Source organism: Nyctereutes procyonoides, unplaced genomic scaffold, assembly GCF_905146905.1.
Source record: "Nyctereutes procyonoides isolate TBG_1078 unplaced genomic scaffold, NYPRO_anot_genome, whole genome shotgun sequence".
In the NCBI taxonomy this organism is placed as follows: Eukaryota; Metazoa; Chordata; class Mammalia; order Carnivora; family Canidae; genus Nyctereutes; species Nyctereutes procyonoides.
In genome coordinates this window covers 40560157-40576057 of record NW_026575120.1, presented here as the reverse complement: position 1 = coordinate 40576057, position 15901 = coordinate 40560157, and the positions used below count along the sequence as shown (strand labels likewise).

General features: G+C 70.0%; 1 protein-coding gene across 1 annotated transcript in view; it reads right to left on the bottom strand.

Moving 5' to 3' along the window:
- Window positions 1-15608, bottom strand: part of LOC129516202 (adenylate cyclase type 1) — a 94279-nt gene extending 78671 nt beyond the window's left edge. The window contains exons 1-2 of the mRNA XM_055335539.1: window positions 15291-15608; window positions 226-375 (exon numbers count right to left, since the gene is read on the bottom strand). Coding sequence (XP_055191514.1) covers window positions 226-339 — 114 coding nt within the window. The 5' untranslated portion in view covers window positions 340-375; window positions 15291-15608. The remainder of the gene's footprint in view (window positions 1-225; window positions 376-15290) is intronic.
- Window positions 15609-15901: the final 293 nt, after the last annotated feature.

Below are 15901 nucleotides of genomic sequence, written 5' to 3'. Positions count from 1 at the left end.
GTCTACGGAGTCCCCACTGCCACTGCCCTGTCCCCTCTTGCCTGAGGCCCCTGAGCATCCCCACCCTGAGCTCCATGCTCCCCGCTGGGTGCTCCCGGCCCTGCACCCCGGGCCTACACTGTGCTGTCCGCGCCCCCCACCCGGCCCCATGCCCCCAGCTGTGCTCCCCACCCCGTGTCCCCCGTGGGCCCCGTGCCCCTGCAGGTGAGAGCCCCCCGCGCCCACCTGCTTCTCGTTCTCGTCCTCCAGCCTCAGCCGGTCTTCAATGTAGCTGCGGGCCTGCAGGAAGGCTTTCCTCTGGGAGCGCTCGGCCAGGACCCTCACGAAGACCCCGTACATGTTCACGCTGAGGAAAAGCAGGGCGTTGGCTCCGAGCTGGAAGGGAGAGAGCACAGGGCACCTTACGCGGGGGGCGCGAGCTCGGCGGGGCTCCTCAGCCTCCACACCCAGCCCGTGTCCCCACCGCACTGCCCAGGCGGCCGCGGGTGCCGGCGAGGCTGCTTCCCGGACCAGGAGCCGGGGCGGCAGGTGCACTCCTCGTCCCGAGTGGGCCGCCTCATGCGGTGGCAGCACAGCACGCAGGGAGCTCTCCGTCCCCGGAGCCAGGCTCACCTGCCGCGCTCTCCTCCTGGCACCGGGACAGCGCCCCCTGCACGCCGCGCAGCCAAAAAACCGCTGTCCCGCGAGGGTCCCCGGGAGCCGCCCGTCCCATGTGACCCGCTCCCCGCCCTGTGACCGGCCCGGCCGTGCTGCTGCAACCCTGGTCATCTCCAGTCCCGGGAGCCCACCGCTGCGCCCTCGCTGGAGCGCTCCTAGCCTGAAGCAGGCTCACGGCGCCAGGGAGGTGCTTCTGTGGTGCCTGCAGCAGCCTCCCACCGGGCCCGGGGGCAGCAGGGGCGGCGCGGCCTCGGGGGCCTGTGCCACGTCCCGGGGCGTCCGCTCAGGCCACCTGCTCAGCCGGGGCTCAGCTCGTGCCAGTTGTTCCTGAAGCCACGAGTCGGGGGCGGTGGGCAGCGCGGGTGCGGGAGGCCACGGACGGGGTTCTGCAGGGTCAAGGTGCTCCTTCACGTGCCCCGGGCGCCGTCGTGGGCGCCTTTCCACCCCCCCACACGCTGACAGGTCCCTGCGCGGAGCACACGTCTTTTCCAGGCCGACACACGACCCGTCTGGCCTCTCTGTGCCCCCTCCTGGCCTCAACCGCGCATGTGGCAGCAAAGGGACCGGCGAGCCACGTGCCCTCCCAGCCCGGCGCCCCACAGCCCCCATGCGGGCACCCCGCTCGGAGGCACAGAGTGGGAGGTCGGGACCCCACGGGCTGCCCTGCCCTGGGCCAGAAGCGGGACACGGGCCAGCGGGAGGCCAGCGGGCCAGGGGAGAAGCAGACAGCAGAGCGGCGGGGCCCAGGTCGCCGCCCTACAAGCACCTCATCATTCCTTCCCTCCCCCCCCCCCCCCGCCACGATGATCCATCCGGGGAAACTGAGGCCCCCTCGCCGGTCAGCCCCGTGAGCACTGGTGAAGCTGCCCGCGTGCAGGAGGAGTCCGTGTCCAGCGGGCCGGGGGCGGGGGGCTCCTCTGCCTGGCGCTCTGCATGCACCTGGCCCGGGGCCTCCCTGCACCCCCACCTGCCGGCCGGCGCTCCCCTCCCTCCTGGCGTCGCCCACACCCCATGGTCGGGCACAGCCCTGCCCGGCGGGCCGCAGGGCGCCCTCAGCGTCGGCCACCTAACCAGCCAACAGTGATGGGGGTGATGCCTGGAGCTCACCTGCTGACAGGTGTGACCGGGGGCGGGGGGAGTTCACATGGGGAACTGTGGAGGTGGGGGACACCCCACCCGAGGCTGGAGCAGGGCATATCGGGGTCCAGACGAGCACCCCAAGACCCACAGGTTGACAGGGCCACAGGGTAGGGTGGCAGGAGCCACAGGGCCGGCCAGGGAGGGCCCGGCGTAATCTGCTGCCTCTCTCGTCTGGCCTCTGGGTCCCCGCCAGGACGCCGGCCTGTGGAGGAGGGCGCCCCGAAACCCTGCTCGCCTGTGCCACCCCCTCCCCCCGTGAAGAAACCCAGCCCTTGCGGCCGCCCCATCCCGCTACCCACTCAGGTCCCCGGTGCTGCCCTCCTCGTTGCCCCACGGCCACGTGAGAGCAGCCATGCCCACTGCTGCCCCACCTGGCACCTGGCGCAGGCCGGGCCGGGCCACAGGAGCGGGGCGTCCGCACCCCTCACGCACTATGCTCCCGCCTCCCTTGCTGCGGCGCTCCCCCAGGGGGGCTCCAGGCAGGGGTCCCAGGGAGCGAGGCCCCTGCCCTGGCCGCTTTGGGCCACTGCCCCAGTCACCACCTGCTGAGCGGTGGCCCCTGGCCGCACAACCACAGGGGGTCCCGGCAGGTGACTGGTCCTCGCCGCCCCCACCGTCATTGTCACCAACGGACGCAGCGGCACTCAGGACGTGCGGCCCTGGGCTGAAGCGACTGCTGCACACTCTGCAGCCCTGAGCTTCTGGCCTCTGCACACCTGCCCCACGCCCCCGGCCTCCTGTACCTGCCCCACGCCCCCGGCCTCCTGTACCTGCCCCACGCCCCCGGCCTCCTGTACCTGCCCCACACCCCCGGCCTCCTGTACCTGCCCTCACCCCCGGCCTCCTGTACCTGCCCTCACCCCCGGTCTCCTGTACCTGCCCCACACCCCCGGCCTCCTGTACCTGCCCTCACCCCCCGGCCTCCTGTACCTGCCCTCACCCCCGGCCTCCTGTACCTGCCCCACACCCCCGGCCTCCTGTACCTGCCCCACACCCCCGGCCTCCTGTACCTGCCCTCACCCCCCGGCCTCCTGTACCTACCCCACACCCCCGGCCTCCTGTACCTGCCCTCACCCCCCGGCCTCCTGTACCTGCCCCACACCCCCGGCCTCCTGTACCTGCCCTCACCCCCCGGCCTCCTGTACCTGCCCTCACCCCTGGCCTCCGGTACCTGCCCTCACCCCCCGGTCTCCTGTACCTGCCCTCACCCCTGGCCTCCTGTACCTGCCCCACACCCGTGGCCTCAGCACACAGGCTCCTCAGGACTGTCCACCCTCCACTTTCCAAAGCCCACACTGCTCTGGACACAGGGCCCTGTCAGGGCCTCGAGGCTACAGGTGTCCCGCCCTGGAAGCCCCACTCCGTGTTCTCTCCTCCTCCCGCCCACCCCCTTCACTGCGCTCTCCCGCTGGGCCCTGCTTCCAGTGAATCCTCTGGACGATCACTGGCCGCGAAGTCAGAGGCCCGGGTTCAAATCCAGCTCTGCCCACTGCCAAGGGACCCCATGCAAATGGGACCACCACTCGCACCTGCAGCGTGCTGACGTGGGTAACACCCCGCTGTCCCCCCTCCCTGCCACTTCCCAGTGAGTGAAGAAACCAACAAGGAACTGCTCCACCACAAACACCATCTCCTTCCGTAATCAGGGTGTCACCAGCCGAATCAAATCTGTAGACATACACGCCCCATTCAAAACATCCACCCATCCATCCACCCACTCACCCAGCCACGGACTCACCCACCTGCCCACTCACCCAGCCACCCATTCACCCACCCATCCATCCACCCACTTACCCATCCACCCACCCGTCCATCCACCCACTCACGCATCCACCCACTCACCTGTCCATCCACCCACCCTTCCATCCACCCCCTCACCCAGCCACCCACTCACCCACCCACTCACACATCCACTCACCCATCTATCCACCCACCCACCCATCCATCCACCCACTCACCCATCCATCCACTTCCCCATCCAATCCATCCATCTACGCATACATACATACATCCCCTACCCACTCACCCATCCGTATCATCCATCTATGCCCTCCCACCCATCCATCCTCATGTACTCAACCACCCACCCACCCACCCATCCATCCGCACCCACCCATCCACCCATGCACCTATCTATCCGCCATCCATCCTTGCATCCGTCCATCCACTCAAGCACAACAGGGGCAAGGCTTTGGATCTGTGTCCACTCCAGGAAGGGCTGGCAGGCCTCCTCGCCTTAGACGGGCCAGGTGGCTCCAGGAGTCCCGGGAACCTCAAAGGACAACAAGGGCGACAACCGAACATCGACGTCAAAGCACTTCTGGAGGGGACGACGCATGCGAGAGCTCTGGCTCAGAGGCACGCGTGGCCCACCCCAGTCCACACGGCGCAGCCACGCACATCCGCTACAGAGAAGACCCCTCCGTAAGGTAGAAGCTGAGGCCACAGTCGGGGGATGACCTGTCCAAGGCGAAGCTGAATTATGCAGGGTGGGAGCGGCGCAGAGCTCACCGCCCGGCCCGCGTGGGCACCACACCGACACCTGTGCGAAGCGTCCGGGGCCTGTGTGAAGCGGTAACGGACGTGGCTCAGGGGGAAGCCGCCCCTGGCCCGGGAGGCAGCACCACTGTGAAGGACCGGACTGAAAGCCGTGAGCCAGGGCACCTGCTTGCTGCAGGAAAAGTGGCCACAGCGCTGCCGCGTCTCCTGCCCTCGCACCTGACTGCAGAGGACCAGAAGCGAGCTCCTGCGCTGCCTCGGCTTCCAGGAAGCCCCATTCCTGCTCCCGGCAGCTCCACGGAGCGCTTGGCTCACCAGCGGGGCACGCAGGCTGGAGGTGCAAGGGCCACACGCAAGGCCAGAGCGGCGGGAAAAGCCGCCCAGGGCGCCTCCTGCATGGCCACGAGGCGCAGGAATGGGTCGAAGCAGACCCCTGCCCCGTGGACCTGGGCAGATGCCAATGGGACAGGCACGGGGCGGGGATGGGGGGTCACCTGGAAACGAGTATGCGTGGCTGGGCAGGCACACGGCCCTCTGCCCCCGGGTGAGCAGCCAATCCCCGCCCCACAGCCCACAGCGGGCCCCCGGGGCCTCACGCTGCCCTGGGGCTCCCGGAGCGGGGCCAGGCGCCTGCCCCTTGCTGCTGCAGCACGGGCCCCCTGCCCCCGGGGTCACGCCCCGTCTGACGCACACCTACTCCAGCAGCCACGGGCTGCACGACGCAGAGTGACGCCGGCCGTGCCGACCACAGGCATCACCTTGAACCTCACAACCACTGACAAGTCTTGAGACCAAGAACTCAACCCCAGAACACGCTTTCAAAGCCAGGAGCCAGGGTTCGAGGCGCGGCAGGAGGGCGGGCCGCCCCCAGGAGGCCGGGCAGGGGCAGCAGAGCCAGCACCCTGCCAGCCCGGAGGCGGGAGTGTCTGCAGACCCACTGGGGACACGGCAACCCGGGAATGCAGGGGGCCAGGTGCCACCGCATCCAGATCGCGCGGAGCCGAGGCACAGCCTGCGACCCCACCGCCCACACCTAGCGGCAGGATGCGGCTTCACAGAGGCTGGCACACAGCCCGAGCGCCCGCCCCAGGCCCCGCACAGCCACCTCCGGATCCAGGCACCGGACGGGCCTTGGGGTCCCACGGCTCCAGGGTGGCCAGGCTCGTTGCCAGTGGGGGGCTGGCCTTGGCCTCACCCTCCCCTCGTCCTCCATCCAGGACAAGAGTAGAGGCTGGGAGGAGGGGAGCCAGGCCCGAGGGTGAGGGGTACCCGGCGGCGGAGGGGGGACTGCCCGGAGGCGGGAGCAGGTGCTCTCGGGACAAGGGGACTGAGGATAAGGACCCAGCGGCAGGTTCTGGGGCACCAGGAAGCACACACGGCGCGGGACTCCGCAAACGTAAGCCGGGTGTCGAGGCTCCTGGGCTTTGGTGAGGGGTCTACACGGCAGCAGAGGCCCTGGCCGCGGGCTGGGCACGGGGTCCGGAGAGGCTCAGCGCAGGTGGAGGGAGCCGGGGCCGGCACCCACCAGGAGGGGGGTGGGCTGCAGCTGCTGTGAGCTTCCCAGAGATGAAGGTGACCACAGGCTGCAGGGTCAGGGGTGGGAGAGGGGGAGGCGTCACTGGCCGAGGTCCCGCGCTCGGCCCCTTCACAAGCGGCCCGGCCCCTGGGCCCATGGGGACAGGGACGGGCTGTTCGTACACGGGGAGAGGCGGCTAGCGCCGAGGTCACCAGGTGGGCTCTCAGGACAGGTGAGTGAGACGCTGTCCGGACAGAAGGGCCATGTCCGAGGGGAAGAGCCCAGCCCGGGGAGCCCCAGGCTGCTTCAGAGGGGGCCCCAGGGGCCACCACGGACGACAGGGCCACGCACATGACCAGCCCAGCCTCCCCGGGGGCGCACCTGCGCGTTACAGTGGGGCGGGGACCCGGGAAGGAAGCTCCCAGATGGCCGCGTGCATTCTCAGAGGGGCCCCTTGGAAGGGGAAATGGAACACAGAAAATAACCCCAACTGAGAAGGAGCACCTCAAAGCTTTGCCGGTCGCTGCCCCCTGCCCCAGTCACTGCCCCCTACACCCTCTGGTCACCGCGCCCCACGTCCGTGGTCTCCAGGACGGCATCCCCATCCCTCACAGGCCGGGGCTCGGCCCACGTCTCCAGGCTGACCTCTCCCCTGTCCCGTCTCCCCATCGGGGCCCCGGGTGCACACACACGTGCTCGTGCCCCCCCCCCAGGCCTGCAGCGTGCCGCTCTCCCTCGGGACGGCGCCTCCCACGGCGGCCTCCGCCTCAAGGGTTTCCCTCTGACCACTGGGCAGCCTCCTGACCCCAAGCCTGAGGCACCCCAAGATCCCCCCTGTTCAGCACTCAAACCTCTGCGCGGAACGCCCGGGATCCATCCAGCCGCCGCCCGCACCGCCCAGCACAGGGCACCGGCCTCCGCGTCGCAGCTCGGCCACCGCCCGAAGAGGGGGAGCCCTGCCCGCACACGAGAACCCCCACCTCACCGGGCGCACCCCCTGCGCCAAATCAACGCCCCGCCCGGGCCTCACCAAGTCCTGTGTTTCTGGTTGGGGCCCCCCTGACGGCGCCCGCACTGGGCCCACCCAGTCCTGCCTGCGGGTGCGGGGTGCTCCCCACAGGGTGCTGCCTTTCCCACGTTGCTCACGGGCGTGGTTCCTAACGCGACCGCTTGCCGCCTTCTCTGTGGTGGAATTAAGAAAAGTGTTCTGGGACGAGCATCCCCTGGAGGAGGAAAAGCGGAGAGGACAGGGACAGGGGTCGGGGCTGCCCCCAGCCCCAAGAAAGCGCCCTGCTGGCTGCGCTCTGGCGAGTTTCCGTAGCAAAAACAAAACAAAAAACAGGTTTCTTAACTACAGATTCCGGGGGGGGGGGGGGGGGGCTGTGAGCTCCTGCCGTCGGGTTTCCCACACGTGACACTGAGGACCCCGGCCGTGGCCACCACCGCGAGCGGCCCATGCCCAGGGGCCCGGCGAGCCACCGCGCCGTTTCCTGTGCGCCCTGACGGCTCTCCTGGGGGGATCCCGGCGTGAGGGCCTGCCCGCCCCACTGCGGCTCCCGGGCCTCCACGCGTGTCCCCGCCGGGCTGTGGAATCTCAGCCGCCGACCACAGCCCTGGGACGTCTCGAGGCCTCCACGTACCTTCGGGCCGGCACCAGCGACAGCAGCCACAGAGGCGCTCTCCAGCCCCTGCCCACAGCGCCCCCAGGCAGTGAGCCCCCCGCAGCCCCCCGGGGTGCCGTCAGCCAGGGGGACGCCCCTGAGGTCAGCAACACCTGCTTCCAAGTAAGGATCGGGACCTTCTGACAGGCACAGCCCGGACGCACGGTTCCCGGAGCCCCCTCGGGCAGGCGTGCGGTGCAGATGTGCGAGGCAACCCCCGAAGAGCCCACGGTCAGGCAGGCACAGGGCCCTAGGGAGACTGCTGGGGGGGCGGCCCCCCGAGGCCGTGGGCGCCCCGAGGGCCAGGGCAGGGCGCAGGCCTGGCTGCCGGCCACACTCTCCTCTCCCGGGCATCGGGCCTCGCGTCCCCACACTGGGGCACACGGTGCCAACCAAGAGGCTGGTCCATCTTCGGAGGTGGCCTCGCTCCTGGAGGCCGGGGTCCGCATCACCCGAGGAGGCGCCCGCTCGGCCCCGCAGAAGCACCACCGGTGCCGCTGCACACCCAGGAGCGCACGCCCACGCACCCCTGCTCTGCCGGTCGACACCAGGAGGAGGGGGGCTCCTGGCCCTTCCCGTGACCCTGACACGCCCCGGGCCACGGCCCCTGTCCTCAGGTCCCCCGCGTGGATGGGCACCCTGTGCCTGTGTGCAGGGGATCCTCTCACAGACGTCCTGTCCTCCCGCCCCACAGGTCCTTCCATGGGCGCCCCGTCCCCCACCCCGGGTCCTTCCATGGGTGCCCTGTCCCTGCTCCACCCCCATGTCCCTCCATGGACACCCCATCCCCCCTCCACCCCTGGGTCCCTCCATGGGTGCCCCGTCCACCCCCGGGTCCCTCCATGGGCATCCCGTCCCCCCCCAGGTCCTTCCATGGGCGCCCTGTAGCCCCCACCCCCAGGTCCCTCCATGAGCACCCTGTCCCCCCAGCCCTCGGGTCCCTCCATGGGCACCCTGTCCCCTCCACCCCCGGGTCCCTCCATGGGCGCCCTGTAGCCCCCACCCCCAGGTCCCTCCATGGGCACCCTGTCCCCTCCACCCCCGGGTCCCTCCATGGGCACCCTGTCCCCCCCAGCCCCCGGGTCCCTCCATTGGCGCCCTGTCCCCTTCACCCCTGGGTCCCTCCATGGACACCCTGTCCCCCTGTCTCCTTCCCTGGGATCTCCTCCCTGGGGATCCCTCAGCAGCTTGATCAGGACGCTGGGCCCGAGCAGCCACACTGCCCACACAGTCACCGTCACCGCGGGCCGCTCCTACCTGGTCAGGCTCCCCGTCCAGCCCTGCTCCCCACCAAGGGCAGCGCCCCTAACTGCAGACCTAGACCCAGGACAGCCATACTGCGGTCCCTCCACCCAAGCTCTCGGCCCACAGACGCTGCAACAAGCCCAGAGCAAGGTGGGTCCTGGGTGCTGAGAGGAGAGTGAGCAGCCTCAGACCCAGACATCCAGACCCGCAGGTCCTGGGTGGGCCTCAGGGCTCCGAATGCTACCAACACACGCACGTGTGCACGCAGCGGCCTCACAGGGACAGCACCGGGAGCAGCGAGCCCTTCTCTGATCAGCAGGGAGCCTTCCTGCGGGCCTGAGGGCAGGAGGCAGCCCGGACACCAGCAGCTCAGAGATCACAGCAGGTCCCGCCACCCGCAGTCCGAGAGCACAGGCTCCAGGGGCCAGGAACACAGGAGGATCCAGGGAGGGTCCTGACGCGGCAGCGAGGGACAGCCTGCCGCCCCCTCGGCCCACACATCGGGGAGCAGAGGGTGGGAGCTTCAGGGGCACGGCCCCAGGCTGGGCAGGGGTCCCGCCCTTGTCGCTGACCCACGTTCTGCAACCCCGACCCCCCCCCACCCCAGACGAAGCCCAGGCTGGTTCACTTTCTGGGCCGTCTCTGAGGCCACTCAGGGTCACGAAGCTGGAGGGCCCCGGGTCCCATATCCTTCAGGTAAGAACGCGGCGACGTGAACACAGGAATGATGTGTGGGGTGCGCAGCGTGTGCCTGTGTGTACGTGGGGGGGGTGTGAAGGCGGACAAGTGTGAGGACGTGCGGGTGAAGCGTGAGGGCGTGGATGTGTCTGCAGGTGCATCTGTGGGAGGCGTCAGTGCGTGTGTGCATGCGTGTACACGGGCCACACGGGGGGCCGCACGTGCCCAGCCCTACTAAGTGGGCAAGGTCCTTCCTGCCCGCCTGCCCAGCCCCGCGGTGTGAACCGAGGCACCTGGCGCCGGGCGACCCGGGGTCTGTCCCTCCTGCCCCGACCCGAGCCCCCTGCCTGGCGGGCAAGTGGACCACCTAAGCCCTGAGGCCACGGACACAGGCCTCCGTGTGGCTGCCACCGCGGGGCACCCCGGCCGCGCTGCAGGAGGGGGAGAGCGCCGACAGCACAGCCGGAGGTCACCGTCTGGACAGTCTGGCCGCCACCAGCCGACGGGGCGTCTCTTGCATCACTCGACCAAGCCCAGACGCGGGGGCACTGAGTCAGAGAAAGCTGGCGGGTCACAGGCCCCGAGCAGTAACAAGAGGCGGCTCTCACCTGGCCGAGCGCTGGCCCCACGCCCGGGGCACAGGAAGCTGCACGCGCTCCTACAAAGCCCCGGAGCCACCCCAGAAGAAACCGAGGCACAGGCTAAGTACCCACAGCCAGGAGCTCCAGCACCCCTCCACACCGGCCCGCCACGCCGTCTGAGTCGGGAAACGGGATGAGGACGTTTCGGGCTGAGTCTGCAGGGACACAGCACGGATTGTCTGTCCCCCTGGGAGATGAGCCCTGGCCCTCGGGACCTCGGACAGGGAACAGGAGACGGGCATCGCCCAAGAACAATCGCCTCTGGGCAGGCGGCTGGGCAGCTCCCACAGCAGGTGGGGGCAGTGGCAAGCAGACACGTCCCCAAGGATGTCGCTCTGGTCTGAGCCAGGCACAGCACCCACGTCCACTCGTGTCACCCCTGCTCCCCGCTGCGTCCCAGGAACCCCCAAACAGAAACCCGACCAGACCACTCTGCTAAAAAGGCTGGCAGAGTGGTGGAAAGGGAGGTGGGCGGGGGGTGGGGTGACTGGGTGATGGGCACTGAGGGGGGCACTTGACGGGATGGGCACTGGGTGTTATGCTATATGTTGGCAATTTGAACTCCAATAAAATATAACTTAAAAAATAAAAATAAATAAAAAGGCTGGCAGGGCCTCGACACGGCTTTCCAAAGAAACAGAAGATGCTCCACGTGTCCTGCAGCCCTCACCTGCCCTTTCTGGCTCGCCCACCCCCCCGGGCTGAGCCTGACCCCAGGCCCCGAAGGCTGCCCTGGGCCTCATCCGTCCAGCCTGGAGCACACGGGCCTCAGGAAGCCGCCCTGAGCCCTCGGCCCGCCCCGTCCCCTTCACGCACCTCTGAAGGTCACAGGCTCCCCGGCACAGGCCAGCGTCCCCCCACAGACAGTAAGTTCCTAGAGGGCAGGGGGTCTCGTTCCCACTGGGCCCCCAGCCCCTAGCCCGAGGCCTGGCACCCAAGGTGGGTCACAGAGCTTCCCAGAGAAGGCGGCACAACCAGGACAAGTGCCGAGTCGTCACAGCTGTCTGCCCAGCCTGTCCCCTGCGCCCCCACCAGGTCCGCAGCTGGGGCCAGACTCCAGCCCTCACAGTCCCTGGGGCCTGTGGAGGCAGGTCCCATACCTGGCACCTGCTGGGGCAGCAAGAAACAGTCCCTAGGCCTGCCCCGAGCAGGTGCAAGGCCTGGCCTGAGGCCAGGATGTGTCCCCTCAGCGTGCGGCGCCTGCCCAATTCCTGCTGCCCTGGCCCGGGCCATTCCCCCCCCCCCCCCCCGGGCTGCTTCAGGTCAGGGCCAGCCGCCCTGGAGGGAGGACAGCAGACCAGATCCTGGGGAGGGGACCCGAGGACCGACAGGGCAGATGTGGGAGTGTCGCCTGTGAGGAATCAGGCGTCCGTGGGATGCCCGCTGGACGCTGGACGCGGCCCTGGAAGCCCGGAGGACACCCCGAGTATGCAGTGATGGGAGGCTGAGCCCCGCCCGGCGACCCGAGGCCTAGGGAAAGGGGGTCCAGACCCAGGAGGCTGCGGGGGGGGGGGGGGTGGGGGGGGCTCGCTCCTCAGAGGCAGAAAACCGCACTCCCCGCCCCCAACTGCCCCGGAGCCAAGAGGACCCCCCCCCCCGCCTCCCTCCCCCTCCCAGCCCCCACCCAGCAGCACCTGTCGGCCGCGGCAGGTGGGGGCACCAGCAGGTGAGCCAACAAGGTGAGGAGGCCCAGGGAGATGGGGCAGGAGGACGGACGTCCCCGCGGCGGGAGGGGCCCGGCGGGTACAGCGCTCGCTCGGCTGCGGGGGCGCAGGGCAGCAGGGGCGGGGCCTGTGGGGGGAGGGGCGGGGAGGCCGAGCAGGGGCGGGGGGTGGGGGGGGACCTAGAGGAGGCAGGGGAGGGGCCGGAGGCAAGGAGACGGGCCGGGGGCAGGGGAGGGGCCAGGGGCGGAGGTCGGCGCGGGGCCCTGGTACGGGGGCGGGGGCCGACCGGGGTCAGGGAGGCCCCGGGATGGGGGGCGGGGGGCGGGGCCGAGCTGCGGTGGAGGGAGGGGCGGCCGGCAGCGGGACCCAGAGCGGGGCGGACGGCCCGGAGCGGGAGGGGGAGCCGCGGCTCGGGCGGGCGCACAGGGCTCCCGCGGGCACACCTGGGCACACCTGGGCACACCTGGGCACACCTGGGCACACCTGGGCCCGGGCCCTTCGGTGCGCAGCAGGTCGCCAGGGCGCCGGGCCCTGAGGGCGGGGACAAGCCCCCCCCCCCCCCCCCCCCCGCGGCAGCACGGGAGCTCCCCGCAGAGCTCAGGCGACCGAGGAGCCGGGAACCCGCCAAACCTCACTTCCCGGGTCAGGGTGCCTTGTCCTGTCCTGCCGGCGGCCCAGCACCCGGGAGGGGACACGAGGTACATGTCACCCACACTGACAGGCCACCGAACAAGGCCATTCTGCACAGGGCAGTGGGCCCTGGACGCCTGCAGGGAAACCCAGGCCGTTGCTCCCCCCTGGCCAACAAGTGGTCATTTGGGGCCCTGGGGGTTGAGGCCGCAGGGGAGGAAGCTGGAGGAAGGGAGGAAGCTGGTGCCCGTAGGGGCACAACCCCAAGCACCGGGGTGAGGGGGGAGGGGGGGCAGAGACCCCCCCCCCAGCTGCTCCTCTGCAGACAAAGCCCACTGCCCCAGCCACCACTCCAAGGCCAGGACCTGGGCACGCACACTAACCCTACTTCCCTACTTCCCCACCACTGCCCCCTCCTCCCCAAACACAGCCACTCCCTCCTCACGCTGTACCCCTCAAGGTCCCGAGTGCCACCCACCGCAAAGGAGCAGGGGTCACACGCGTGATGTCTCCCTCTTCCCCCCACCAGCCCCAGACGTCCTAGACCCCCCATGCACCCCTGAGCAGACCTCAAGGGTTCTGCAACATGTGTTGGTTCCCCCACGTTGCTGGAATGAATTTCTGCAGCCCGGAAGGGGGGGGGGGCAGGAAGTGGACCCAGTCTGGCCGATATTTACTAGGCTCCTCCTGGGGGCTGGGGAGGGGGATGAGACTCTGTCCCTAAACTCCTTCTGCGGGAGCTGAGCACAGCAGCAGGCGCCCCTCCTGCGGAAGGGCAGGACCCTGTACTTCAACTGTCCTGTCAGGGCGCTCCTGGGTGCTCTCAGGCCGGGCCAGCCTGGTGCCACAGGGTCCCCAAAGCACATGGTCACATCCCAGAGCTCCGCACACCAGGGCAGTGCAAGACTGCTGCAGAAACCTCCCTTTGGAGGGGCTGAGGCTCGGGGGCTGGGACTTGACCCCCCATCTCAGCGCCCCCCGGCAGGACCGGCTCTCTCCCACTGCACTGACACAGACGGCCTCAGTCACCGTCCATCACCCATCACCCATCACCCGGGCCTCCTACAGCCTCCTCAGGGCCTCCAGCTGACGCCTGCAAGGCCTCTGCTTACCCCAAACCAGATCCTGAGGAATATGGGGCTGTGGGCATGTGACTGCACCACGGGGTAGCAGGGAGGCTGCGGAGCAGCAGAGGAGGACCCGCTTGGCACGTATGGCTCCCACCTTCCCCCCTGGCGTCCAGGCCAATCTGCAGACTGCACCCCAGGCCCCCCACCACATGTGTGTCTGCGCCCATCCCGTCCGTCTGCCCACATCGCCACCACCAGTAGTGACGGACGCCTGGACTTGGACGGGAACGTTCTAAGGAAGCCAAGAGAACTGGGAAGTGGCAGGAGACTCTGCATATGTGCTTTCCCAGCGGGTTTCCACCTGCCTGGCAGCTCTGCAGGTAGGGAAACCGAGGCTCAGTGTGCCTTGCCCAGTGAGCCAGCAGCAGCCACCCCCCGAGGTGCACGGCCTCCGGACAGGCTCCCTGCCTGGAGGATACAGGGGCTCGTCTTATCCTGGCAGAGCTCCTTGTGCCCGAGGCACCTTCACAGACTCCAGCCTCTCCCTTAATGGTCTAGAAGGAATGACCAGAAACTGTATAAAAACTGCCCCCCCCCCCAGAAAAACCAACAGTGCGGCCTTTCATTGAACCAGCTGAACCCCTGGTACACCAGAACCCAGCCAGAGCAGCCCTGGCCCTGGGCCTGCCTGGCCAGGTCGGCTCAGGCTCCCCGCACCTGGAGCCCACCTGGCTGCGGGCCAGCACCTCCCAGTCCGGGAGGGGAGGCTGTCCTGCTGGGGGCTCCCCTCATCAGCCGCGATGGAGGGGTACAGTGGCACCCCCGAAGGACAGCCAGCGAGGCTACAGGCCACCGACAAGAGGCAAGCAAGCAGGGGGTGTGCTGCAGAACCCTCCAGAACAGAAGCCCCGTCCCCTCCCTCAGGCCCTCTTCCCCATTTTCTCAGCCTCACCTCAGACTTGGCCTACACCCCTATCTCCCTCCCTCCTCCCACCTCCACAGCTCCCTTCCCCCATCCCCTCCTCCTCAGCCTCCAGCACATGTTGGCCTCTGTGGGCCCCCGAAATGCTCCTCCAGCGAGAGTCTACCGTGTGCATCCACGGCCCCTCTGACCGTGTGCGCCCCTGGCATCACCATCCTGGTCCCCTCACCTCTCCCTTCTTCTTCCCAGCTCTTGCCCTGTGCAGCCTCCCCTCCTCCCCTCATCTCCCCCATCCCCTCTTATCTGCCACGTTGTCTCCACACGTGAGCTGCCCCCCCCCATCCTCCTGCCACAAAGCTGCTGCTGCTGGGGGCGGAAACCAGGCCCTCCCTGAGGTCCCTCCAAGCCCCAGTGGGCCGGGCGGAGCTCCACTGCCCGGACGGGCTCGGGGAGCCCCACAGCGCAAAGACCTCAGTCCCCGGCTTGCGAGGAGCCCCTGGGAGCGGCCCGCTGGCCCACCCGGAAGGCAGTGACAAAGTTCAGCTGCCGGCAGCCCGGTCAGGTCCCAGCAGGGCGGGGGCAGCAGGGACCGGAGCCCTGCTCGACCTTGGCAAACCCGTTTTCCTACCCGGGAGAGGCCCACCATGAGCACGAGAGTCCGTCCCCGGGTGCCGCAGGCTGGGAGGGGGCTGTGCTCGCGCCCCCGAGGTCCGGTCCCGCACACTGGAGCGCACCCGGGCCCGCGCCCACTTTCGCCCCCCAACCCCCAACCGCGGGCGGGAGGCGCGGCGCCAGGAGCGCCGACCTGGGCGCCCCCGCGGCTGACTCGGGGCAGCTCCCGGCCGCGCGGCCCCGGGTCCGCAGCCCGCAGCCCCGCCGCGCCCTCGGCGCCGGGTGACCTTGAGCGGCCCCGAGCCCCGCGCACCCCGCGCGCCGCGTCCCGGGTGGGCGCGCCCCGGGCACTCACCGTCCTCCAGAGGCGCGGGCGCTTGGCGGGCGCCAGGGTGGCGGTGACGAGCAGGTGCGAGGCGGCCACCGCGAGCCCGAAGCCGACGGCCAGCAGGCTGCGCACGGGCAGCAGGGCGTAGGACACGAAGGTGACCAGCAGCAGCTGCCACACGCCCTGCTCGGCGGCCGCCGCGCCCGCAGCCGCGCCGGCCGGGGTCCCCGCGGGGCGGCCGAGCGCCAAGGGGCAGCAGAGCAGCGCGAAGGTGAGGCTGAAGAGCAGCGCCAGCTGGCCCACCTGCCGCAGCTGCGGGCCGCGCAGCGAGCGCACGTTGGTGACCACGAGCAGCGCCAGGAAGAGCGCGCAGTGCGCGGGGGGCGAGCCCCGGGCCAGGCCGCCCGCGGGCCCCGGCGCGCCCAGCAGCTCGGCCAGCGCCCGCGCGCCCGCCAGCGCGCTCAGCACCGCCAGCGCCTTCAGCGTGGCCGCCTGCTCCAGCCGCAGCGTGTAGCCGCCGAACAGCGCCTCCAGCTCGGGGCACGCGAACGCCTCGCCGCACGCCCGCAGCCCGCGCCGGCCGCCCGGCCCCGCCGCCCGCTCGGCGCCCCCGGGCTCGCCCGCGCCTCCACCGCCGC